The sequence below is a fragment of the Camelus dromedarius genome, chromosome 27 (genome assembly GCF_036321535.1).
Source record: "Camelus dromedarius isolate mCamDro1 chromosome 27, mCamDro1.pat, whole genome shotgun sequence".
NCBI classification, from domain to species: Eukaryota; Metazoa; Chordata; class Mammalia; order Artiodactyla; family Camelidae; genus Camelus; species Camelus dromedarius.
Genome location: NC_087462.1, coordinates 5,291,064 through 5,315,250, shown reverse-complemented (window position 1 = coordinate 5,315,250; position 24,187 = coordinate 5,291,064). Strand labels below are relative to the sequence as shown.

The window sequence follows — 24,187 nt, the reverse complement described above, 5'->3', positions numbered from 1 at the left end:
AAGATGAAGACTTCTGGAGATGGATGCTGGTGATGGTTGCAAAATATATGTGTATGTAATGCCACTGAACTGTACGTTTAAATGGTTAAGATGGTAAATTTTACATTATGTGTAGGTCTATTCTATCATGGAAAAAAAAACAAACAGTGCCTGACACAGAGCATGCTATGCTTATTAAACCACTGAAATTAGTCACTGAAGTACCATCACTGGACTGTGACCCCCCCAGGGGGAGAGGGTCACATCATTCTTGTACTCAGGTATGTGCCCCAGGCCTGGCCAATCAGCAGCTCCAGAAGGATTTGATCTCTGATTGCTTGAAACCCTGCAGGCTGCCTCACTGCTTTCCTCCTTCCGGAGGCCTCCTTTCCCCCTCCACCCTCTCCATGCCCTGCCCTGTCCAAACCCAGGGGAATCAGCAGCCCCAGGGGCTGTGTGAATAGCACTGGAGTATGCAGTCCCACCAGACCCCCAGCTCTCCCGCCGCTGTCCTTGGCCCAGGATGCGCTCTTGGTTGGGAGCAAACACTCTGACTTACTCCAACTCCCCTGACAGTCCAGCCCCCTGTGGCTCACAGATCTTCCTGAAGGGTGTCTCTGGGGTTGCCCATCATTCACATCTGGCGAGGTGACCAGAGTCTGGAGGGAGTAGATCTCCCTCTCTGGCGGCTCTCCTGGGGTCAAGGGCACAAGTGGCTTCAGCCAGAGGCTGGAGCTTCTCCAACAGCTGCTGGCACTCACGTGGGGACACACACTGGGTCATGTGGTCAGCGCAGGGTGGGGTGGGGGGTATGGCCACACCTCCTCCACAGTGGGGCCTGGCCCTCAGGCCAGCCTGCCCACATGGACCAGGGGAAGAGCTGGATCCTGAGAAGACACAGACGAATGCTAGGCCCCTCGCCTCTTCTGTGTTACCAGTGTCTTCCCCACTGGGTCCTCCTCAAAGGTCAGAGAGAGCTGGGGTGGGGCTGGCATCGTCCACCACCCTTGGCAAGCCCCTCTTGCATTCCTTGCCAGGGACCCAGGTGAGGAGGAGGCCAGGTGGGCAGTAGATGAGCTCCAACCCCGGAGCTAAGAACCAGGAGCAGTGGGCCCAGCCCACCCCTTCCTCAGGTCCTAGGGCTGGGTGTCCCCGCAGGGAGTGTAACTGCCCATGCCCAACAGGGCAGCAGGGAGAGGGTCCACTCAACCCTACCCTCACCCACCTAGGACCCCCGTAGTCAGTTCAGGGGGCCTCCGTGTTGCCCTGGGCTTAGGAGGGTAAGGAGCAGTGGGCCGAGAGCCTCCCAGCTCCCAGTGGGGCTAAGCCGGGGCAGTGGGCGTGCGCAGTGAGGGACTTTGGCTCAGGAGCGCCGCCTGGCGGAGAGAAAGAAGACAAAGGCTCAGCGGCAGGTTTCTGTACAGGAAGTCGGATTATACATTTTAGTAACGGGCGAGAAAGGAGGCATCGGGGCAACAGCGCAGGGGCAACAGGAAGAATAAGAGATCGAGAGCTAGGGTTTGGCGTAAATCTTACAAAGTGTATAAAGAATCTGTGTTTCTCTACAATAACAAAAAAACCAAAGGCTACAAGAGCGGTTGTATATACAAAACACGGAGATATTGCTTCACTTGCAAACAGGTTCCTGACCAGATGGGGAGACAAGACAGAGAGGGGCATGGGTGGGGGCAGGGTGGGGAGCGCGCTGCGTGCAAAGAGGAGGGTGGGGGGGGGAGGGTCTTCTTCCCAGCATAAATCTACAGGCAGGAGCTGAAGTCGAGCACACACAGGAGAGGTCGAAGGCGTGTGCGGTGCTGGCTGTGCGTGGAGGGGGCGGGATGCTGAGAGCCAGGAGTGTCCGCCTGCCCGGGCCCCTGGCACCTTGCTCTTCGGGCTTCAGCCTGGAGTGGGGTACTGGGAGGCGACTGGGGGCGGCAACCGCTCCCTGGAGTCCGCTGTGGAAAACTGGAGAAGGCTGCTCGTTGTGCCCATCCTTCTCGCCTCTGACTGGCCCTGTCCCCTCTCCCCCGTCTCCCCGCCCCGCCGAGATGCCCACTGGGACCCAAGGAGAGCAGGTGCAGCAGCCGGGGCTTCTAGCTTTCCTTGGGCGGTACAGGAGATGACTCTCGACTCCTGTTCTTCGCGCGGAGCATGATGGGAGGGCGGGAGCCAGTCACAGAGGGACGGAGAGTTTGGGGGCAGGGAGGACGGAGAGGTGAGGACTGGGCGGAGGACGAGGACGTGCACGCACGCTCCAACGAGGCGCCGGGCGGTCACAGGTTCTGGCAGCACTGCAGCTTGTTGGGTTTCTGTCCGTCGGTGGTGGGCGGCACGCTGATGTCCACCACGTTGTTTCCAGGGGACTCGTCGTGTGCTGCGCGGTCCGCGATCTGCTTCTGTGACACGATGCGGTAGATCTCTGCAGTGGGGGTGGGGGACATGGGGTGAGAGTGCTGTGTGCCCCAGCCCAAGGTTACCTCCCCGAACTGCAAGCCTCACCCGGACGTCACCTCCTCAGAGGAGCGCCCTGGACGCTGAGTTGAAGCCCCTCCCAAGGCTGCCACTGTGCCCTGTGCATCCTCATCGCATCTAGGGGGACACGCCAGGGGCTGGACTCCTGGAGGCTCCCCCTATCACCCCCAGTGCTGGCTGTGTGCTCAGCAAGGGAGAGACCCATATCTGTTTGCAGATGTACCTCCCTGCCAAGGCCTCTTGTTCTCTAAGATCAGAGGCCCCTCCTGCCTCAGAAGAAACTCCCAGAAGCCCAGGGGCTCTGGGCCCCCGAGACCACCTGCCTCCCCAGCTGACCCTGCTGGCTGTTCTCTGGTGGAGCCATTAACAGCCCACTTCCAGGAGCTGGGCTGAGGGGGTCTCTGTGCCCCAAGTGTCAGCAAAGGTGGAAACTGGCCTGACACTGTGGGTCTGCCACATCTGTTCTCGTGTCCAGACTGAACAGCAAGTTTAATGAAGGAAGGTTCAGGGGCTGCATTCAGGAGCATGTGACCAGTGTGGCCGGTGCCCTTCCCCTGCCCACTCTCTGTGATCCCAGCCCAGCCTGTGACTACCTGTGAGGATGTTCTTGAAAGCTTCCTCCACATTGGTGGAATCCAAGGCTGAGGTCTCAATGAAGGATAAGTTGTTCTTTTCTGGAAGAGAGAATATTGCTCAGGGTGAGCTGGGGGGGGGGGGGCACCTCCCCTACACCCTCTCGGGGACCCTGCCTGCTTGCCCCTTCACCTGGCCCTGAAAATGAAGGGCCGAGGCCAAAGGGTAGGACTGAGGTGCCACTCCTTGGGCAGAGGACGGCTCTGCGGCCACCGGCATAGCCAGGGAAGATTGGAAGGACCTGGTTGGGATGGGGTGGGGAGCGCTGCCTGCCTTCCAGATGCTTCTCCGATGCCTCAGTCACCGCCCCGCTCTCAGGAGCCTGGCTGGTAGAGATCTAGCCAGAGTAGGTGGTCGCGAGTAAAACCCAGCGGCCCTGTGACCACGCCCACAGGTCTGCGCGCATGCTCACCTGCGAAGGCGCGGGCCTCGTCAGTGGGCACCGCCCGCAGGTGGCGCAAGTCGCTCTTGTTGCCCACCAGCATGATGACGATGTTGCTGTCGGCGTGGTCCCGCAGCTCCTTCAGCCAGCGCTCCACGTTCTCGTAGGTCAGGTGCTTGGCAATGTCATACACCAGAAGCGCGCCCACTGCGCCACGGTAGTACCTGCGAGGACAGGGGCAGGGCGTGGGTGTGAGGAGTGGGGGGGGGCTCCCAGGCTCTGCGGGCCGCAGCTCCTTGGCCCGAGAGGCGGCCATCGTGGCCTCCAGGGAGGGGTACATGTCCTGAGGCCCCAGCTCTGCTCCCCAGATTTGGCTCAGGAATGTGGGGGCCTGAGGAGGGAGTTTGGGGTCTGGGGTCCAAAGACACCCAGGGGGTCAGCCACCAAAGAGGGAAAGGAAATGGTGACTGGGCTGGGAAAGGGCCACTGCTGGGCAGAATGTCCAGTGCTCACCTGGGCCCTGCCCCTCCAGACCACCAAGGAGACAGGTGGACACACATCCACCCTGAAGGATTAAGGATCTGGGGAGGTGACCTGAGGTCGGTGGACTGAGTCCAGACGACAGCAAGTGACTGATGGGGAGTCGCCTGGGGTTGGGAGGATCTGGAAAGAGGTGGCTCAGTGGGGGTTCTGATGGCTGGGTATGGGTAAAGAGGAGGCCAGGGGTATGGGGGAGGCCAGGAAGTGTGCGAGACAAGGTGCGGGCACCCAGGGGAGCTGATGGAAGAGAAAGGCTGGGAACTTGGCTGGGCAGGGCAGGCTGGGCAGGCAGGAGAGACAGAGTGGAGTGGCCCAGGCCAACCTGGATAACAGCCCTGACTGTGCAGCCAGCACCCAGTGACACTGCAGTGCCTCAATGGAACTCCAGGGACATGCCTACTTCAGGGTCACAGTGTGGGCAGGACTGGGCGTTGGCCTCCCTGAGGGTCCTACAGCTTCTGGGACAATTGTCCCTCCACCCTGGGCCCCCTACCCAACTCCTCCCATCTTTGGGGGCCCACCGGCCCCACACTTCTGGCCTCCCAAGCCCTGCCACTCACGCAGAGGTGATGGCACGGTAGCGCTCCTGGCCAGCGGTGTCCCAGATCTGCGCCTTGATGGTCTTGCCGTCCACCTGGATGCTGCGTGTGGCAAACTCCACGCCGATGGTGCTCTTGCTCTCCAGGTTGAACTCGTTGCGGGTGAAGCGGGACAGCAGGTTGCTCTTCCCCACGCCCGAGTCCCCGATGAGCACCACTTCGGGGGCAGGGAGAGACATAGGTGAGGTTCCAACAGGTTGGTGGGGAGCAGCGCCCCTGAGCTAAGATCCCACATGCCACCCACATCCACCTGCAGAACCTTCACAGCAGGGCCCTGGGTGCTGCAGAAACAGGACAGCCAGCAGAAACAGAGCAAAGTTGGAGCTGCCGCGGAGTCCCTCGCCCCAGGCATCACCTTTCCTGGTGTGCAAGCGAATAGGGTCCTTCAGGGCACGGCTGCCCCCATTGGGACATAGGGACCCAGGCATCCTGGCAGGCAGGCAGCTTGGGGATCCATCAACCCCCAAACCTCTACGGCAGCCTGGTGGCTGGCACCAGGCAGTCAGGCACACCTGAGACATCTCCGGGGCTGGGAGACTTTGGGTAAGTCACTTAACCTCTCTGGGCTGCCTTTTCCACATGAGTGAAAAGGAAGACGGTAACTGGAGCTACTGCGGGGAGGGGGACATGAGAACGTGTGGGATTAGAGCTCAGTCAGCATCACACACAGACAGGCGGGGAGCAGTTATTATTACAGTTCTGCCAGATTCTTCCTCTGAGGCTCTGTCTCTGGAGCTTTAAGTGACAGGAAGTAAGGAACCTCAAGTCCCACGCCCACCCTGCTGCTTCCCTGAAGACAGATGCTGCAAGCAAATGCACATTAGGCCCCACCCAGGCAACTTGCTCAGGAGGAAGAGGAATGTGCCCTTTGGACGAAGCCAGAAGTGACAGAGGCGGCCACCCCGTCTCCCAGGGTCGGGCTGTCCTGCAGGGACGTGAGAACAAGAGCCCTCCCCAGGCAGAGCAGGGCAGGCATGGGCGGTCTCTCCCTCTGTCCCCTGCTTTGTCGTGCTTCCTGTCCCAGCTGTCGAAGCCCTGCCTCTAGGGGCCCAGCTGCCCCGGGCACTGGGGTGGGATTGTGTGAGAGGGTCCAGGAGGGGCCTTGGCCCAGGAGGGCTGCGCTCAGATCCAGGATGTACTGGTGACTTGTGCTGGTGTGTGCACAGGTGTATGTGCGGCGCAGAAGAAACAGCCTTTTTGTTTCCAGACACCCCAGCTGGAAACCACACAGATCCCCAAGTGTGGGTGCCAAGGCTCTGGCATGCCAGGGTGGGTCTGCCTAGTGGGGAACCATGGGGACTGCAGGCTTGGTCACCCAAGGCCCCAATGAGAAGTTTTTCCTTGATGAAAAATTTTACATGTGTGTGTCCAGATTGCCACCACTTCTTACCACCTTCACTTCCCCCACCGTAGACCAGTCTCATTCCAAGTCGCTGTGACAGCCTTCTCCCTGGTGCCCCTACATTTCCTCAGCCTCGATCAACAGGCTGTTCTCTCAGCCACCAGAGGGCGCCTGTGAACACCCGAGTGGGTCCCACCTCTCCTCTACCCTCAGCCCTGCAGGACTCCCACCTCCAAGTCCTCCCTGGGGCCCATAAGGCCTACCTCACCTGCCCTTGTCACCTCCCTGCCCTCAACTCCTCCCTCTCCTCCTTGCTCTGCTCCAGCCACATGGGCCCCTTCACTGAGACTCAGAGATATGCAGGTACCTGCTACCGTTCTCCTGGAATGTTCTTCCCCAGGTACCTACAGGGTTCCTGTCCTCGTCTCCTCTGTGTGGCCCCTCAGATGGCGGGTGACCAAGGAGGCCCTCCCTGCCACCTTAAAGCCCCACTACCCTGACACTCCTCACCCTCCTCCCCTGCCTTTCCTCCAGCACTTCCCCAGCCATCTCACACTTGCCAGGTTTTACTTATTTGTTGGCATCCTGCCTGGAGGGTGGGCATCTCGGACAGTCTGGTTCCCTGCTGTCTCCCCAGGACCTGGCCCAGGGCCCAGCACATGGAATGCACCAGATCGATGCCTGTCGGATGAACGAACAAATGCCAAAGTGGCTGGCAGGGATTCCCTGACCCGTCTCCCCTCACAACTGGAAGATGCCCAGGTCACCATCCTCAGGCCACAGGTAAGGAGTGGGCAGGCCAGGCAGCCCCTATGACCTAGCATCCTCTCCGAACTGGCTGCTTTAGAGCCAAGAATAAGGAGAGCAAGAAGGGTGTTCAGTAAGTCCATGCACAGAAAGCCCTTGATGTTCCATATGTCTCACGTGACCCATTTTATTTCACTATTAGTTTTTTTAAAGGAAGTACTAGGGATCAAACCCAGGACCTCATGTATGCTAAGCACACGCTCTACCACTGAGCTATACTCTATCCCCTCACATGACCCATTTTATAGATGACAAACTGAGGTACAGACAGCAGAATGACCAGCCCAAGGTACATGGTGAACAGGGATCTGGGCCCATAAGTATCTGCAAGCTCACTCCCACCTCCCAGCCAAGCTCACCAAGCAGTGAAGTCCAGGGCTACCTGGCTGGAAGGTGGCCTGGCAGGATTTCAATCCAAGTTTTCTAGGTCCAGGACTGAGCTAGGGGTCTTGGCTCAGCTTCCTCCTCTCCTAACACCCGAGGCATCCTGACCTCCTAGAGTAGCTGGCAAATTCCTGTTCATCCTTTAAAACCCCTGGGTTCAGGCCTCAAACCACTATATGGCCTAGCTCACAAGACCTGTAACCACCATGCCAGTGTCCGGTCCTGACACCATGGGCACCCAACAGAAGAATGTCACGTTGACTTTAGAGAAAGGTAGAAAGAGGTGGATGGACATGGGCTGGTGGGGCCATGAATCAGCTCCTGGAGCAGGCTGGACTGACTGTGGGGCCCGCCACCCACACCCCTAACCCCTCACCTTCCCTCGGCAGCTATGGGAACCTGGACAAAGCCAGGGAGGTATATGCACAGTTCTCATGTTCTCAGGAACAGAACAGGAAACGTGGAGAGTCCCTTTGGCCCTGCTTGGTATCCCCTCACCCTCTCACTCCCTTCCCAGCCTTATCTAGCTGTCCAGCCTCAGGGTCCCGTTAGCCCCATCGGTTCTTCCCAGGCCCAGCCAACTATGTCTTCAGCCCTTTAGGCCTGGCTTGACCCCAAAGGCTTTGTTATTGAGTTCCCAGGACCATCCTAGGGACAGGTGTTTACGTAATCTTTCCCTTTATACAGCTGGGGATACCCAACCCAGAGTGACCACATCCCCCGGCCCAAGATCACCCGGTGAGAACAGTGTAGGCCAGAGTAGAACAGGGGCCACCACCACAGCCCAGACAAACGGCGGCAGGAAGGCGGGGCCACCCTGGCAGTCCCTGGCACTTGGTGCCCACTGCAGAGGTGGCCGGTCCCGTGTGCAGGCTGGGAATGAGAATGGCATTGTCCCAGGCACAAGTCATCTGTTGTCTCCAGGAAAGAAAGGGCCCTTGAGGACATAGCCCCCAGCATTTCCACAGAAGTTGGTGGAATCACTGGCCGGGAAACAGTCCCCCTGGGCACACCACTTGGCTGGCAGTACAGGCTAGCCCAGTTGGTAAAAACAAAGAGCTGGCACCTCTTGGAAGCCCTCAGTCCCCTTGCCTGCCCCATGACAGCGTGGCCCCCGTGGGGCCCACACTTGACACTCAGTGACTGAGTGGCCCTTGGGGGGTGCTGGTTCTCCTACTCCAGGCAAAGCAGGGCCCTGCCCCTCCTCCAGGAAGCAGGCCCCGCAGAGCCCAGGCCCCGGGACTGGCAGGGAGAGGCAACCAGGCCACAGCTATTCCCTGAGGGGAATCAGAGAGCAGGGGACAGGTGCCCCAAAGTTGGGTACAGGCAGGACCATCATTCACCATGGGGGAAGCCGGTGTGCTTGGGTTCCAGACCAGCAGGCCTCGTGGGGGGTCCCGCCCAGGCAGAGAGGGATGAGCCCTGGGGTGGGCCTGTCCCTGGGAGCCAGCTGCCCTGGGCCACTGCGGCTGCTTCCCACAAACCATGTCCTCCCAGGGCAGGTGAGTGGCGGGAGCTCTGGGAAGGCCTCAGTGGCCCTTGGGGACATAGCCGCTCCCACTGAGGACCCCACAGTCAGGTCCACCAGAGAGGTCAAGGGCGCCTCCAGGGACTGGTGGGCAGGCTGGGAAAACGGCCCTCAGCTGAGAGGATAAGATGTTAGCAGGATAAATGTGAAAATCTATAATTAGGTACAAATAAACAATCTCACTCAAGGGAGAGGGGATAAGCAGGGAGAAAAACAAACAGAGCAGCAGTGGGGGAAACACCCCAGGGGGTCTGCTGGCCTTGGTGGGGAGGCCAGGGGAGCCAACATGCGATGTGGCTGCCAAGAAAAGCAAGTCAGTTGTCGGGGGGCCCTGGAGAGATGGCAGCCAGTGTCCCAAGTGAGAGATGTTACCCCCACTTCCCCGTGCCCAGGGCAGGGCCAGGGGAAGGGGATTGAAGCCTGGGGGAGACTGGGGACAGAGTGGGGTGTGGGAGGATGGCTGCCCGCTCCATTCCTGAAGGGCTCCCTCAACCAGGAAGCCAGGCTGGGGAGCTGTGAGGTGAGAAAGTTGGTCCTTGTCAACCCTCTGGCACACCTATGTCCCGGATACGTCTCTAACACCTAGGCCCAACCCTCTGCAGGCCACGGGGGGTCTCAGGAGGGTCTGCGGGGTGCAGAATTTCATGTTTCTGTCTTGTTGTCGTATTCATGGTCGGTGATCTGATGGTCAGTGGCATGCCTGCCTGCTGGCTTCCTTCTTTCCTTCCTTATTTGCCAGAGTCAGAGTTTCCTCCTCCTACTGAAGTGAGTGAAGAACTGAGTGTATTTAAAGACAAATATTAAAAGATAGAGGGGACGGTAGAGCTCAGTGGTAGAGCACATGCTTAGCATGCACAAGGTCCCGGGTTCAATCCCCAGTATCTTCACTAAAAAAAAAAAAAAAAAAAAAGGCAGCAACTGGGTGGACCTGGAGATCATCATACTAAGTGAAGAAAGTCAGAAAGAGAAAGAAAAATACTATGTATCACTTATATGTGAAATCTAAAAAAAAGATATAAATGAACTTAGTTACAAAACAGAAACAGACTCACATAGAAAACAAACTTAAGGTTACCAGGGGAGAAGAGGGGATGGAGGGATAAATTGGGAGTTTGGGATTTGCAGATATTAAGTACTATATATAAAAGAGGTAAACAACAAGGTCCTACAGTATAGCAAGGGAACTATATTCAATACTTTATAATACCCTATAATGAAAAAGAATATGAAAAGGAATTTATATATATATATATATATGTATATAAAACTGAATCACTATGCTGTACATCAGAAGCTAAGAAAACATTGTATATCGACTATACTTCAATTTAATAAAAAGGTAGCAGGGGATCCTCCGACAAGGTTTAAAGTGTGAAGATGAGGTCTCAGATGACTCGTTTGGGAAATGCTGACCTTGTGGGTTCGACTTTCACTTCCAACCCAGCTTGGGAAAGGTCAGCAGAGCACCTGCTCAACACAGAAAAGGAGGCCAGTGGGGGAGGGCAGCGGGGCAGGCGGGCATCGCCCCTGTGCCAGTGTCACAAAGTGTTTCCAGGAAGAGGACTCTGGAGATAACTCCTGGGACGTGCACAGCCGGCTCCGTTGCCCCTGACCCAGTAACTGTACTACTGGGAACAGATTTCAAGGAAATAACCCAAAGGGGAAAAGATGACTTGTACGAACACTTGGAGCTGGGTTATTTATAACAGCAAACGGTGGAAAGTAAGAAGTGGAAGGACCACAGAAACCTGGAGGCTGCCGCCGGGAGAAACGCCACCTGCCCTAGCAGTAACATATCCAGGTCGGTGCAGCTGTCTCTGACTGGGGCTGGGTAGAGACAGGCATTAGCCCCAGTAGTTCTGGAATACAGTCTACTGTCACCAGTGCCCAAAGACCTGACAGAGCTTCCTCTGAGACCTTGAGGCCCGGGGCCTGGTGTCTGCTGACCACGCAGCATCACCTGCCAACAACATATCAACCTGCATGTAGCTCCCCAAGTCCACGGTGCTGTGTGACAACTCTGGGCCACTGCGTGGGGACTCCCTCTGCCCAGAAGCCTCTTACCATGTGGATATCCCAGGTAGGGAGTGCTCTGTCCCACTCTCCACATTCCCAAGGTTCCCGGAACCCCAATCTCGACCTTCTGGATGATACCAGTCAGCGACAGACACAGACCACACTCCTGGGGATGGCCAGGTTCCCCCAACAAGCGAATGATGCCAACAGCTGTTATGAGAGGCAGACCCTCATGCAGCAAGCAGCAAGGCAAGGGTGTGCTGTGTGGGCACAGGGGTTGGGTCTCAAAGGGGGCTACTGTCGGCCCAGGGAGCCCAGCACAGCAGCACAGAACCTGGCCAAAGCCCAGGTAGGCAGAGAAGGCACTGGAAAGCCAGTGACCCCTACACCAGCCCAGCAATGGCTGCCTGACCTGCCTAGGCCTTACTTGAGGCTCCTGGAGCCCCTCTGCTCCTCCAGCAGGTTGGAGGTGACAGTCTGGCAACCCCAGTCTCAGATCCCGGCCACAAGCTCCCCCAGATACATGCCCTAAGTGGTAAAGCCCACAGCTGGCCTGGATTGAAATCCTGCTCCAACACTTATCAGCTGTGCCTCAGTTTCCAGGTCGGTAGAGAGACTAGGTAATATCCACCTCACAGGGTTGTGGGGAGAATTCCAATGAACTCATGTGCGTAAAGTGCTTAGAAAAAGTGCAGGTACTTGGATAGTGCTATCAAGAGTTCTAAGAGTTAAGAGGTAATTGCTGCTGGGAACCACTAAGAGTGGGTCCAGCACGGACAGTCCCCCACCCCCACCTCAGGTACCCCTCTACGCAATTCACGATCCGCACCCCAACCCAGGGTCCACCCGGCTAGACCCCCTCAACCCCCATTGTCCGCCCCTCCCTTCCCGGGCTCCGCCCCCCAGAGAAGCGATGCCACCAATCAAGACTGGCCCCTCCCACTTCGTGAGGGCCCCGCCCCCACTCACTTATAGGACACGCCCATCACATCCTAAACCCGCCTCCATCGGCCCCGCCCCCACCATGAAGGGAGACTTCCACCCCGGCCGGCCCGCCAAATGCCGGGGCGGCCCCGCCCCCAGAAGGCCCCGCCCCTAACGGCCTCTCCCACTGCTCCAGGCCCCACCCCTTCTGGGCCCTGGCCCCGCCTCGGTGCATCCAGGGCCCCCAAGCCTCCCTGGGCCGATTGACTCGCATGGCCGCGTACCCAGCCCGAAGTTGACGAAGTCTGGTCTGCACTGGCCTTGCCTACTGCTCAGCTTGCCGGGCTCCAAGCCTCGAGCTCTGGCCTGCGCCCAGAACCCTGGAGCGCAGCCTCGGCTCCTGCTCGCCACCTCGTCACCGCTCGCTAGCCCGTCTGTGCCCTACCGACCTCACCTTTGAATAGGTAGTCGTACTCGTCGTCCCGGGTCCCCATTGTCCTGGCGCTTCCGGCGGGATCAGCGACTCCGCAGCCCCACCACAAACACCCTACGGGGGCGGGGCCGGCACCGCGCAGAGCGGCGGCTGGATGGCCAATCAGCGGTGGATGGCGTAGCGACCGGCACCCAGAGCAGCCAATAAGAGGCGGAAGCAGAGCCTCCGAGGCGGGCGCCGCCGCAGATCCACCTTCTTCACCCTCGGTCTCCTGGAGAAAGGCGGAAGGAATGCGGACCTTTCTGAAGTGACGGCCGCTCCAGCCTATCAGAGGCAGGATCAGGAAGGCGGGGCGGAAGACTGGAAGAATGAAACGGATTGACGGAGCGGGTAGCCAATGAGAGGCTTGACTCAGACAGTACCGGACGATTAGAGGACCTGTCCGGGAAGGGAAATGGGGCTACATCCAGGTAATGTTACGCTATTTAACGTCCCGGTGACGTTATAGGTCAATGCGCGCTGCTCTGCGGGACGCTGCCCCCACCCCCGCTGCCCCTATAAATGACCGTTTCCGGGGGGCATCTGCGTGGGGACACTTTTTCCGCTTAGAGGTTTTCTCTCCTCTCTCTGTTGCAGATTCCATCCCTACACTGGTGACATTACCATACCCTTCTGCCTCAGTTTCCTTCCTCTGTATAATAAGGAAGAAACTCACCTTGCAGAATCTTTGGGGTATAACTAGATCGTTTACCTAAACACATATTAACTCAACCATCCACCGCCTGTCATTAAGCCTTTAACAAATATTTATAAATCCTTACTGGGTGTCAGGCTGTCTCCAACAGGATCTTCCTTTCTCTGTCCCATTATTCTGTTTTATTCCACCCCCTCCCAGGATTTATCACTATTTGACATTAAAGTATGTATTTCATTTTCCATCCTGTTGAAAAACAAAATTCAGCTGAGTAAATCTGAAGAGCTAATTGCCTTTATTAAAAGATTCATGAATCAAGCAGCATCTCATCTGTCAAGCAGAGATACTCCCCAGAGGTTGTACAAAATGGAAGGCTTTTCTAGAAAGGAGAGTGGGACAAGGAAGTCATCAATAATTGAAAAATGAAAGCTTATTTGGAGGAAAGTAAGAGTTCAGATGAGGCCAACTTCTTATTGGCTGAGCTGCCATGTTTCCATTGGCTGAGCTTGTTCCTGGGCAGGAAGAAAATCTCTTCTGCTATAGTAAAGCAGTTGCAGTTTCTGCTTGGTAGTGCAGGGTACATCTCTTTTGGTTGGCGTGTGTAATTGACATCCTCCTATTTGGAGAATTGAGCACGGTAGGGCATGAGAGCTCCCTCTGTTAAGTTTTCCTGACTCCCAATTTTAGTTGAGGTTCCTTTTATTAATATTTACAATTCATTAATCTATTTAGTTTCTGTCCCCCACCAACAGAACATCAGCTGGGTGAGGACAGGGGCTGTGTCTGTGGCAGTCACTGCTATGTCCCCAGTGCTCAATAAATGTTTCATTAGTGATTAATATAAATGTAGACCTGTACTAATTCTAATTGTAATGATTGTTATCCCCTGGACCTCAACCCTGGGATGTCCACCAGGCATCCCAGACACCAATTTGGCCTCTTTCGCCATAGCCACTCCTCCTGTGACTCCATCCCCCACTCCCATCATCAGAGCCAGAGGTCATGGACTCCTCTCTCCTCCTTATCCTTTACTTCCTTGCCCCTCTCTCCCACCCCTCCCTCAATTGTCTTATTCTGTCCCTTCTCCCTTCTAAATTTCTGAGCACTTGTCACTCCCCTCACTGGCCACTCGCTAGACTTGTACAATTGCCTGCTCCCAGAGCTCCCTGCTCTGCTCTCACCCCACAGTCAGTTCTTCCCACAGCAGTCAGAGGGAGTCTTTTAAAACATAAGTCTGATTGTTTCACTCCCCTCTTTAAAAATCTTTCACTCCTTCCTTTAATGAGAGTTTACTGAGCTCTTATCATGGGCCAGGCAGGGCTCTCGGCTGGGGAGGCAGAGTTGAACAAGACAGAGTCCCAGCCCTCATGGAGCTGACAGTCTAGTGGGGAAAGGCAGGTGAGAAGCAGGTAAACAACAACACATTGAGGAGGATAACCTGGGCTGTGTGATGGTGGATCTACTTAGCTAGCGTCAGCTGAAAGAAAAAAAGCACGACCTAAACATTGAGAATAAAAATTCGGTGGACATCTCTGAGGACTTAAGTCCAGGATACAGCCTCTCAGATCGCTGAGGGACTGCTCCGAAGAGGCAGGGGAGGAACCAGGATGTATAGGAGTTTTTGCAACAAAGACCAGGTAGTTGGAACATCAAATGATTACTGTTAATTAGACATCTCAGTTTAAGGAATTTAGTGCTTTTCTATGCATGGAAAGATGCAAGAGTCTGTGCTCATTGAAATCATTCCTTTGAAATGCACCTTAGCTATCCAGGGCCAGTATCCTGTTCTTTCCAATCCTGAGTCCCCTCGGTGCAGCATTGGGGGGAGGGGTGGCAGAGGCTGTGCTGCCTGCTCCTGCCATCCTGAGTTCCCTCTGGCTTGCTGTCACTGTTGGGGCAGAGTGGTAGTAGCTGATGGCTTGGTGACCGCAGCATCCTTTGCTTACTGATACTTATTTTTCATGCACATTAGGGAGGCAGGGAAGGCATCCTGGAGGAGGGAGCATTTGGACTGAGTCTGCAGAAGTGGGAGGAAGTAGTGGGAACAGCATGTCAGGCAGACAGAACAGCAAGTGACAGAGAGCGTCCAATGTCTCTGAACATCCAGGAGGCCATGCGGCCGGAGAGTTGAGTCCAAGGGGCCAGAGATGAGATTAGGTGAAAAGGTGAGGCAGGATGGAAGCCAGACCTGGGAGGATCCTATTCCCTTTGTCCACACATTCCTGGGCCATTGGCTGGAAGGTCTGCAGTTTCTGACCCAAGCTCTCTCCCCACCCCCAGCTTTGTTCACCACCCCAGCTTCTTGCTGCCCACTCCCCTCCCCCCGCCCCGCCCCCAGCTGCAGCCAGGTGTGGCTGTGCACTGGTTCCCCAGCTGCACTTCCGGCCAAGGCCACTAGGCATTTGTTCTCACAATGCCCTCCTCCTTCAATGCCACCCGCCCCCTCCCCCGCCGCCTCCATCTTTGTAGAATTTTCATCCTTTGAAAACTGACTCAAAAGTGACCTCCACTGCTGAAGGTTTCTCTCCTGTCTGGGTCATGTTCCTCGCCCCGCCCACCCGGCACAGCTCATAGTAATGACAGTGTTAGTAATCATGGCCCCTGTTTATATTATGTGCTCACTGTGACCCAGACATTGCTCAGAGTAATTTTCACAGAATCCTATGTGAAATCCCCACAGCACTGGGAGGACAGGAAGGGGTGGAGTGTGTGGGAGGGTGCAGTACCAGAACCATCCCTGTGTTTCAGATGCGGGAACTGACACCACAGAGCTTGAGTGTCCTGTCCTGGTCCCCCAGGAGAGTGGTGTGGTTAAGAGAACCAGCTCTGCAGTCAGACGGGTCTGGATAGCCACATCCCAGCTCTTGTTTGGTTCCCAACCACACTGGTTCTTCCTGTCACTCCCAGGGATGGAGGGGGCAGGAAGTACTGTTTTGGAGGAGTGTGATGGCAGGATAAGGAACAAGGTTGGAGATGGGAGCCCTCTTTGGCACAGCCTGAGAATGAAGAGGACATAACTGGGGGGCTCCATCCCCACCTCCACAGGCTGGACTCCCCACCAGTTCCACCCACCGTGGGCTCAAGGGAGACTCTCCAAGCCCACTTGGTACAGGACACCCCCCCAAAAAAGGAGCCTGGAGAGGGTCTGGCCTCCAGTGTTGAGGAGCTCATCACCCACACTAAGCCAGGGTTTCAGCGTCTGTGTCTCCGGCATCTTCCAGCAAGTCACAGGACAGGAAGATCACGGAGGATTTTCCTCTAGTGAAAGAGGCCCCCACTGCCTCCCTAGCGAACACCTAGGGGTATTGGGAAGATAGGTCCTCCTATTAAAACAGCAGCTGGGGCTCGGGGTAGGGTGGATGCTGTTTTTCCCAAACAAGTTCCTTGGAGACAAGGCATCACGTTATTCCAGGCCGTATGATGTGGGTGATAATCTTAGGCAGGGCATTAAATAACACTGAACCACACACTAAGAAATTCCTACCTTTTTTAAATTCTTGAAATCCTTTATTATCCATCAAGGAGAGAGGCTCAGTCTGTCCCAAATGATTTCCGTTTTTTGTTTTTTTTTTTTAAATTGGAGGCACTGAGGAGCGAACCCAGGACCTCGCGCATGCGCTCTACCGCGGAGCTATACCCCGCCCCCCTCTTGAACAAGTTTCTAATCCCCATCACCCTTTTTAGAGCTCAGATGAAAGGCCAAGAGCCTTTAGAAGGCAACAGGATCTCGTTAGCATTTTCTTCCCTATGTTTTACTGTGAAAAAATTTTAAACGTTTAGAAAAATGAAAAGAATTTTTCAAGTACTCACATCCCAGCACCTAGATTTCACTATTAACAACTTGCTTTATCACACGTCCATTTCTCTGTCTACCCATTCATCATCTTATTTTTTAATGCATTTCAAAGGAAGTTGAAGATTATAGAGGATCTAATGTACAGCACAGGATTATAGTTAATACTCAGTTGTATACTTGAAAGTTACTAAGAAAGTTGATCTTAAATGTTCTCACCACAAAAAGGAAAAGGTAATTATGAGATGTGATGGAGGTGTTGGCTAATGCTAATGTGAAAGGTTATCCTTTCACAATATAAAAGTGTATCAAGTCGACGTGTTGTACATCTTAAACTTACAATGTTACATGTCAATTATATCTCAATAAAGCTGGAAAAAATTTAAATAAAAACAAAGAAAGTTGAAGATAATCAGTTCATTCCCCCTCTAGAACACCACAAGCATACCATTAACTAGAGTTCAGTATTTGTCTATGACCGTTTTTGTAGCTTTTTTAAGGTAAAATTTGCATACAGTGAAATGCACAAATCTTAAGTGTACACTCACTGAGGCAGAGTAACCCAGCTCTCTACAGGTTCAGAACATCACCGACAAAGTTCCCTTCCCACCAGTCAGTCTCTATCCCACTCTTCTAAAGGCAACCACTATTCGTTTTTTTGTGGTTTTTTTTTTTTTTTCACCATAGATCAGTTTTCTAGCTGGAATTTTAAAGCACTGGCAGTTTTGCTTTCATCGAGTTTAGTTTTACCTAACATATTCATGGCAGGTGATAGTGGTTTTCCATATGCTCTGAAGATATGTTTCTATTCTTAAAAACTGGGTCAGTACGTCCCCAGATGCCTGGGAATGAGCTACTTGATGTTTGTTGTCAGGCTTAATTATTAACAGCACACCCCAGACACTCTCAACAGTGTCTCGGTTTGGAGCATCAATTGTTGGTCACCTTATCTGTAATGGGAGGGGCTCTGAAGGTAAGCTTAGTGCAGGGAAGGGTCTTTCTGTTCCCTAGAGTATCCCAAGCACTTCGTACAGGGCTTGGTCTGTAATAGGTGCTCAAGAAATATTAGTTGAATGTATATACACATATATATGTGTATGTGTGTGTATATATATACTATATATATATAGTAAAAAACCAATTTAAAGGAAAACTTATGCGGACTTAGCCCAAAATGGGAAGAATTTACCCAAAACACTGCATGAATGTAACACACTAGAGCTCCATTGTCCAATATGGTGGCCATTGGCCACTGTGGCTACTGAGCCCTTAAACACAGCCGATCCAAACTGAGATGCGTCATAAGTGAAATCTACACTGGATTCCCAAGACTCAGAATAATAAGACTTTTGTAAAAGCTGTGTCAAATCTATTATTGATAACTTACATTGATCACATTTTGAAATGGTAATATTTTGGATATATTGTATTCATTTGAATATATTTTTAACTCACTTCACCTGTTTTTTTAATTTTTTGTTTCTTTTTAAACTTTTTTTGTTTTTCTTTTTCTTGCTATTCTTTTTTTTTAATGGTGGTATTGGGGGTTAAACCTAGGGCCCCCTTGTATGCTAAGCATGCACTCTACCGCTAAGCTATTACCCTACCCACCTTTTGCTTTTTATTTTTTTTATTTTTAAAAAGTTCCACGTGCATTTGTTTGTTTGTTTGTTTTTTGGAGGGGAGGTAATCAGGTTTGCTTATTTATTTTTTAATGGAGATACTGGGGAGTGAAACCAGGACCTTGTGCGTGCTAAGCACATGCTCTACCACTGAGCTATACTCTCCCCGTCTTTTTGCTTTTTTAAAAAATGTGACTCCTACATAAAATTAAATATGCAATTCACATCATGTTTCTATCAAATGGAGGGATGGTAAAAAGTTCATCGTGATTCATATGTGTAACTAGGCACAGGAAGGGCTTCTCATTTTCTCTAGTACATGCTTCCAGAAAGACTGAGTGGGAGTTTTGTTTTGTAACTTTGAAAATAAAAATGAGATCCATGGACTAATAAGTGAAGGAAATTGAAATCAGGTGTCGGAGGTGGTGGGGAGAACCGGCGTTGTCCTCAAAGAGACCTGGGGGTGTTCCCCCTCCACCCTGGGAATGTATTTATATGGACTTTGAAAACTGTCCACTTTCTAAAACACACGGAAGGACAAAACAGAACAAAATGTTCTGAGGTTGCTTTTATTCCAAGAATTCTGCGGGCTCCGCCCAGACACTGTTGGCACCGACTCGCCCACAGCACCCACACGCCACAGCACCGTGAGGGCACTCAGCACTTAGGGGAGCCCTGGTCCCCCAGCCAGTCAATGTGACTGAATCCGCCATCGAGGGCCGGCCTGGCTGCCCCTGGGTGGTCCCTTTGCATCCCCTACTCCTCAGGCGGGCAAAGAATCAGGCCTCCACGCCCCTCAATCCCCCAGTTTCAGGGCCCTGTGCTCCGTAGCCCTGCAGCTCTGTCCTTCCCAGGGGGTACTTCCTGCAGTCCCCCAACTCAGAAAGGGGGCCTCTCCAGTCTTGGGCATCTTCTCTGTCCACGAGGCTCCAGATGGCCCCAGCCGGGAGCCCCTGCCTGGGCAGGGAGTGACTAGAGTCAGAGTAACTGTCCTCTAGGAACCTGGGACCAGGCCCCAGGGAGGAGGCTAGGAGGCTGCTTCAGCTGCTGTGGGCTGGATCAGCATGGTGGTGGCCTGCAGCGGATAGTAGCGGCCCCGCCAGGTCTTCCAGAAGATTCCCTTCTTACGCTGCTGCCGCTGCCGTGGGATGGAGTGGAAGTACTGGCCGTTAAGGTTGGAGTGGCTGCAGGTGCCGAACCACCAGCCACCTGCCGGGGTCGGAAGAAAAGGAACAGTCAGGCCTGGGTCCTCAGGCCTCCACTGGGGCTGGGATGGGGATGAGGCCGGGCGCTGGACTTCATGCGCTTGAGATGGGAGGACTTTGGCAATGGTTGTCAAACTGTGTTCTGAGGAACCGCATGTGACAAAGAAAACTTAAGGGCTGTGAGCATCCCCCCCTTCCTGGTAACCACAGCTTTTACATGAGTGGCCCTGGCAAGTGACTTCTCTGCACTCGGCACGTGGCAAACGTTCATTAAAACCTTCCTAGGATTGTCATCTGTTTCACAACCATGTGAAATTAACCAGTATCCCATCCTTCTCTGACCCCTAGAAAGGCAGTTTCATATGCCTCCAATTTCATTAGAACAAGATGGGCTTTGTCTTGGCGGCTCTGCCACAGGCTGGCCACCAGCCCACAAACATCGTCTCATTGAATTTCATAACAATCCCATGGAGTGGGCACTCTGGTTACACCCATTTTAAAGATGGAGAAACTGAGGAGGGGAGACATGAAGTCAGCTACCCAAGGACACAGAGCAAGTAAGACAGCGAGGAGGGAGCAGATGGAATTGGGCTTGAAGGCAGGGCAAGGATACAGACGGGAAGGGAGGGGATGCCTTGGCCGTGTGGCGAAGGGCAGGCCAGGGAGGGACAGAGCCTGCTCACCAGAGAGGCTCTTTGCGCAGTTCTTGTCCTGGCGGAGGTCGTGGTCCTGGTCCCAAGTAGAGAAGGGCAGGGAGAGGCCGCTGGGCATGATGGTGGTGGCCCCCAATTTGCTGGCAACAGGCTCCGTGAGCTGCAGGCTGTAGGCTGTGTCCTCGCCACCCAGGTGGACAGGGAACTGCAGTGACTGAGCATTACCTTCCCAGTCCTGCAGCTGCACAGACAGGCGGCTGCCCCGGTCCCCCATGATGCGGTGCACCTTCTCCAGGCCCAGCCAGAATTCACCTGCAGCAGGAGGGGCCAATGGGTGAGACGGGCCCACCTCCAGGGCTCCTCCTCCCCCTGTGTCTGGCCTGCTGGAAACACCCACCTTGGGGGTCTCCAAAGCCATCCTTGTAGGCTGCCCAGGGCTGGTTAAAGTCCACGGAGCCATCCTGGCGCCTCTGAATTACGGTCCAACCTCCATCTGCCCAGAAAGATGCAAAGTCACCCCGAGAATTCTTCTTACCAGGGACCCCAACTCCCCTATCTGGATCCCAAACTCCAAACTGCCTCCAAACCAAGAGAGGGCAATGTCCTTCTCATCGGTCCCAGCAGGATTGGAGGAGGGTGGTCAGAGGGAAAAACTGTGGGCTGGACAGCAGTCAGGGACCTGCCTAGATCTTTGTCTCAAAGACCCAGCAGGGGAGGAGGGGGTGGGGTGGGGTGCATCTGACAGAAAGACAATGGGGTCCAGGATAGTTGAAAACTTTAGGGGGCCAGCACATCCCTACCTGAGGTCATATTGCAGTTAACCAGGAATGGTGGAGACCCCTGGGGCTGGATCTGGAACAGTCCACTTTGCCTCTCTCCCTCTTCGAACAGCTCCTGACAGTCCCTGGGCAGTCCTGTGAGGTAGACAAAGGCAGGGGGATTGAAGCAGAGAGCAGAGAGGGTCTTAGGAAATGGGCGTGTCTGGAGGCTGGGCAGTGGATAACAGGGACAGGAGGGGGCAATCCTGAGCTCGTGAGCCCCCCACCACTTGCCTAAAGTCTTCCATGGCTCCCCACAGCCTTCCTCAACATGGTCTATAAGGCACCCCAGGAGCAGCCATCACACGCATCCTCCCTCCCCCCTGCACTGCAGGCCCACCTGGCCACACACCCTCCTGCCACAGGGACTTTGCACATGCTAGCATTCTGTCTGGGACCCTCTTCCCTTCTTCCTTTCTCTGCCTCTCACTAAAGTTTCCAGCTTATGGAAGGGATGATGTCCCTGACCCCCAGACCTGGCTAGGGGCACTGAGATCTTCCCACTCTCCAAAAGTAGGGTCATCTGGTGGTCTCTCTCCAACTCCCCACACTGAATGAAGTCCATGAGGTCTGAGAACATGGAATGGCTCTTCACCTACCATCTGGTAGCCATGCCCAGGCTGATCCTAGCCCACAGCAGGTATTTAATAAAGATGAATGAATGACTGAAGGAGCTGGACCAGAAGGGGCAGGGGGACAGAGCTAAGCTCTGCTTTGTTCAGGGGTGGTGTAGATCAGGCCTGGATGGGAATGCGGGTACCCCAGAGACCCTGCCCTGGGGTCGCAGGTATCAGAAGGAGAGGAGGAAGGTTGGAGGAGTGAAGGAGGGAAGGAAGGAATAGAGAAAGAGGGACAGATACGTCTGGAGACTCAGGAAGTCTCAGCCCACTCGCTAGCCGGGAAAGTAGGGAAAAGGTTGCCAGAGGGAGGGGAAGCCTCTGGTCGCGGGGTGAGTGTGTCCGCGCTGTGGGGGTGGGGAGACATTTTCCGGCCCGGGGCAGCTCCCCTTTCCCCTACTTTCCTCTCTTCCAAGCACAGCAGGCAGCCCGCCAAACCACCAGTGTGGCTTCTATTAGCACCAGCTGTTTGTCTCCTCGGCTCTGAACTTTTCCCTATTTGGCAGGGCTGAGCCTGGAGTCCCCAAACCTCCACGGGGCCATCCCCTCCCCCACCACATTCCCCAGCCTGGCCTAGGCCCACTGGCCCTGCCCAGAAGCCCTCCCTCCATCCCAGAACTCTGGTGTGGGAGTGTGTACAGGACCCCTACCTGGGTGGGAGGTGAGGGAGAAGGGTGGCAGGGGGAGGTCGAGGAGCCCTCAAGACAAGAGGGCCAGAAGCCAGCAACCAGCCTGAAGGTGTGAAGAGGGGGTCTGAACTTTCATCTGTGGTGGTCTGCAGACCACCACAGATGCCAGGCCGGGTGATGGGGTAGGAGGACCATATGCAAGCCAGCCAGGTCTGGAGCAGTGAACTTGGTGTGGGACACAGCCATTAGAAGCTGGGAGCCTGTGTCAGACACACACAGACATGCTAGGTTGGAGATCTGGGGTGCTATACACAGTAAAGGGGGGGAGGGATGGGGTGAACCTGGACTTTGGGGCCAAAAGAAAGGTGAGGGACCAGGTGTGTGTGTCAGGAGCCCTGGATTTGTAAGAGAGCTGTATCTGGCCAGGGAGATGGGGGTTCCCTGCCCTATCCGCCCCCAAGATCCACACTCTAAGACCATGGAGAACCCAAACATCAGAACCTCCCTTCTCATCAGAGAGCTATTCTCCCTTCACTCAATTTCCAGCTTCACTAGCTGGGACCCTCTTGTCCACCATCCCACTTTCCTGGAAGGTTCCAACCTCCAGAAAGATGTCCCTGAAATGTACCACCCCCTTCTCCACACCCCTAGAGCAGCTTAAGTCCCTCTTGGACATTCTTTCCCACCCCCTGCTCCAGTTAGTGGCCAGCAAAGCTTTGGGGAAAGCCCACTGGCTTGCTGGGAAGATGAGTGAAGTGGCCCAGCAGGGGAGGGTCAGGGCTGAAGAGGGAGGTGCCACAGTCATCCCTTCACCAGAGACCTGTGAGACCACAGGGACCCAGGGCCAGGGCCTCTCTGCTTCTCAGTAAGGTGGATCTGACAAGGAGGAGGGAAAGAATGCTAAGTGTGTGTGTTGGGTTTATTTGGGGGTGAGGGGGTGGGATTGTCAGAGAACAGCAAAGGGCTGGATACTCACTGTGCAGGCGGCTGATATTACGGGCTGGTCCAACAAGCTGGGCCATCTTGGGTAGCCTCTTCCTCCTGGAAGGCTTGGCCACCCCGTGGCCCAGGTGCATAGGGGCCAGGTGGCCCACCTGAGACAGGACGGGAGGAGAGTGTCAGGTCTGGCTGGTTCAAGCTGCTCGACCTGCCTGGCTCCGCGTCTGGACCCACAGGTCCAACTTCAACTTCCCTCCCGACTTGGGGCAATCATTGGGCACCTGACTCTGCAGATTCTGAATTTTCAGGTGTTGCTTCTCAAGGTGCCGCTGCTGCTGGGCTACCTTCTGAAAGAGTTGCTGGATTCTGCTGTTCTGGGTCTTGAGCTGAGTCTGAGGAGAGCGTGAAAACCCTGGTAAGAATTCAGCCTTTTGCCACCAAGTTCTCCATCCCGTCTGTCTTTACAACTCCCCATCCTTTGAGCGAGACAAGAGAGCCCAGGAAGCCCGGGATGAGCCCCCAACCCCGCCCCAACCATTTCCACTCCCTTCCGGAGCAGTAGGAGCGTTAAGTACCTGCAAGCTGCGGAGGGTCTCTGGGGCGACGTCGCCGCTGGGAGGGGCCCGACTCGCCCGGACGAGCGGAGGCGCGGGGGCCCCCTCGGGCTCCTTGCAGGAGGCCCCGCACGCGCTCAGACGCCGCTCCAGCGCTCCCAGCTGCCCACGGGTGTGCTCCACGTGCTCGCGCAGCCCGTGGCCGAGCTGTAGGAGTCCGTGCGCCAGCACATTCACCTCGTCCCAGGACGCGAAGCGCGGCTGCTCGGGCGGCTCCGGGCGGCCCTGAGCGCTCAGCAGGCCGGCGGTGGCGGCGCACAGCACCAGGGCTGCTCCGGCCGTCGGCGCACCGCGCATCCTTCCGGGTGGTCTGGGCCCCGGGACGCGGGGATTCGGGGACCCCGGGCGAGGGGGCGCAAGGGGGACTCGGGGTTCCAGATGCGAAGGCTGGAGACGGGGGTCCCTGGCTCAGGCTCGCTTGGGTGCAGAAGCCACAGGACAGACTAGAATCACAGCCGCTATCCCTGGGCTTGGCTATCCCCTGCGACGCTCTATTATAAATAAGCCCATGCGGGAGTGGGAGGAGCAGCCAGGGAGGCGGGGCGTGGTGAGTTGCGGGGGCGG

General features: G+C 55.1%; 2 protein-coding genes and 1 long non-coding RNA gene across 5 annotated transcripts in view; 1 reads left to right on the top strand and 2 right to left on the bottom strand.

The window, feature by feature from the left end:
* Positions 1–1,392: 1,392 nt before the first annotated feature.
* On the bottom strand, positions 1,393–12,215 carry RAB11B (RAB11B, member RAS oncogene family). The gene is made up of 5 exons (XM_010978269.3): positions 12,061–12,215; positions 4,567–4,762; positions 3,497–3,690; positions 3,045–3,125; positions 1,393–2,398 (listed from the first exon to the last, which is right to left on the bottom strand). The coding sequence occupies exons 1-5, from the start codon at positions 12,098–12,100 to the stop codon at positions 2,253–2,255; spliced, it is 657 nt and encodes a 218-aa protein (XP_010976571.1). The 5' UTR covers positions 12,101–12,215; the 3' UTR covers positions 1,393–2,252.
* Positions 12,216–12,306: 91 nt separating this feature from the next.
* Positions 12,307–24,187, top strand: part of LOC116148400 (uncharacterized) — a 28,616-nt gene continuing 16,735 nt past the window's right edge. For all 3 annotated transcript variants that reach the window (XR_010378067.1, XR_010378068.1, XR_010378069.1), the window contains exons 1-2: positions 12,307–12,509; positions 23,333–23,424. This is a non-coding gene — a long non-coding RNA (uncharacterized LOC116148400). The remainder of the gene's footprint in view (positions 12,510–23,332; positions 23,425–24,187) is intronic.
* ANGPTL4 (angiopoietin like 4) lies at positions 18,702–24,103 on the bottom strand. Its single transcript, XM_010978268.3, has 7 exons — positions 23,585–24,103; positions 23,291–23,401; positions 23,047–23,164; positions 20,807–20,920; positions 20,404–20,499; positions 20,037–20,318; positions 18,702–19,357 (listed from the first exon to the last, which is right to left on the bottom strand). The coding sequence occupies exons 1-7, from the start codon at positions 23,918–23,920 to the stop codon at positions 19,176–19,178; spliced, it is 1,239 nt and encodes a 412-aa protein (XP_010976570.1). The 5' UTR covers positions 23,921–24,103; the 3' UTR covers positions 18,702–19,175.

What these genes read in the sequence shown, in the direction of transcription:
- RAB11B (XM_010978269.3), bottom strand. Translation starts at nt 12,100, where the DNA reads ATGGGGACCCGGGACGACGAGTACGACTACCTATTCAAAG. An exon ending in GTACGACTACCTATTCAAAG is followed by an intron (nt 4,763 to 12,060) that starts GTGAGGTCGGTA and finishes CTGCCCCCGAAG; the next exon opens with TGGTGCTCATCGGGGACTCG. An exon ending in TACCGTGCCATCACCTCTGC is followed by an intron (nt 3,691 to 4,566) that starts GTGAGTGGCAGG and finishes CTGTCCTCGCAG; the next exon opens with GTACTACCGTGGCGCAGTGG.
- ANGPTL4 (XM_010978268.3), bottom strand. Translation starts at nt 23,920, where the DNA reads ATGCGCGGTGCGCCGACGGCCGGAGCAGCCCTGGTGCTGTGCGCCGCC. An exon ending in TAATATCAGCCGCCTGCACA is followed by an intron (nt 20,921 to 23,046) that starts GTGAGTATCCAG and finishes TCTACCTCACAG; the next exon opens with GACTGCCCAGGGACTGTCAG. An exon ending in CTGCGCAAAGAGCCTCTCTG is followed by an intron (nt 19,358 to 20,036) that starts GTGAGCAGGCTC and finishes CGACCCCGGCAG; the next exon opens with GTGGCTGGTGGTTCGGCACC.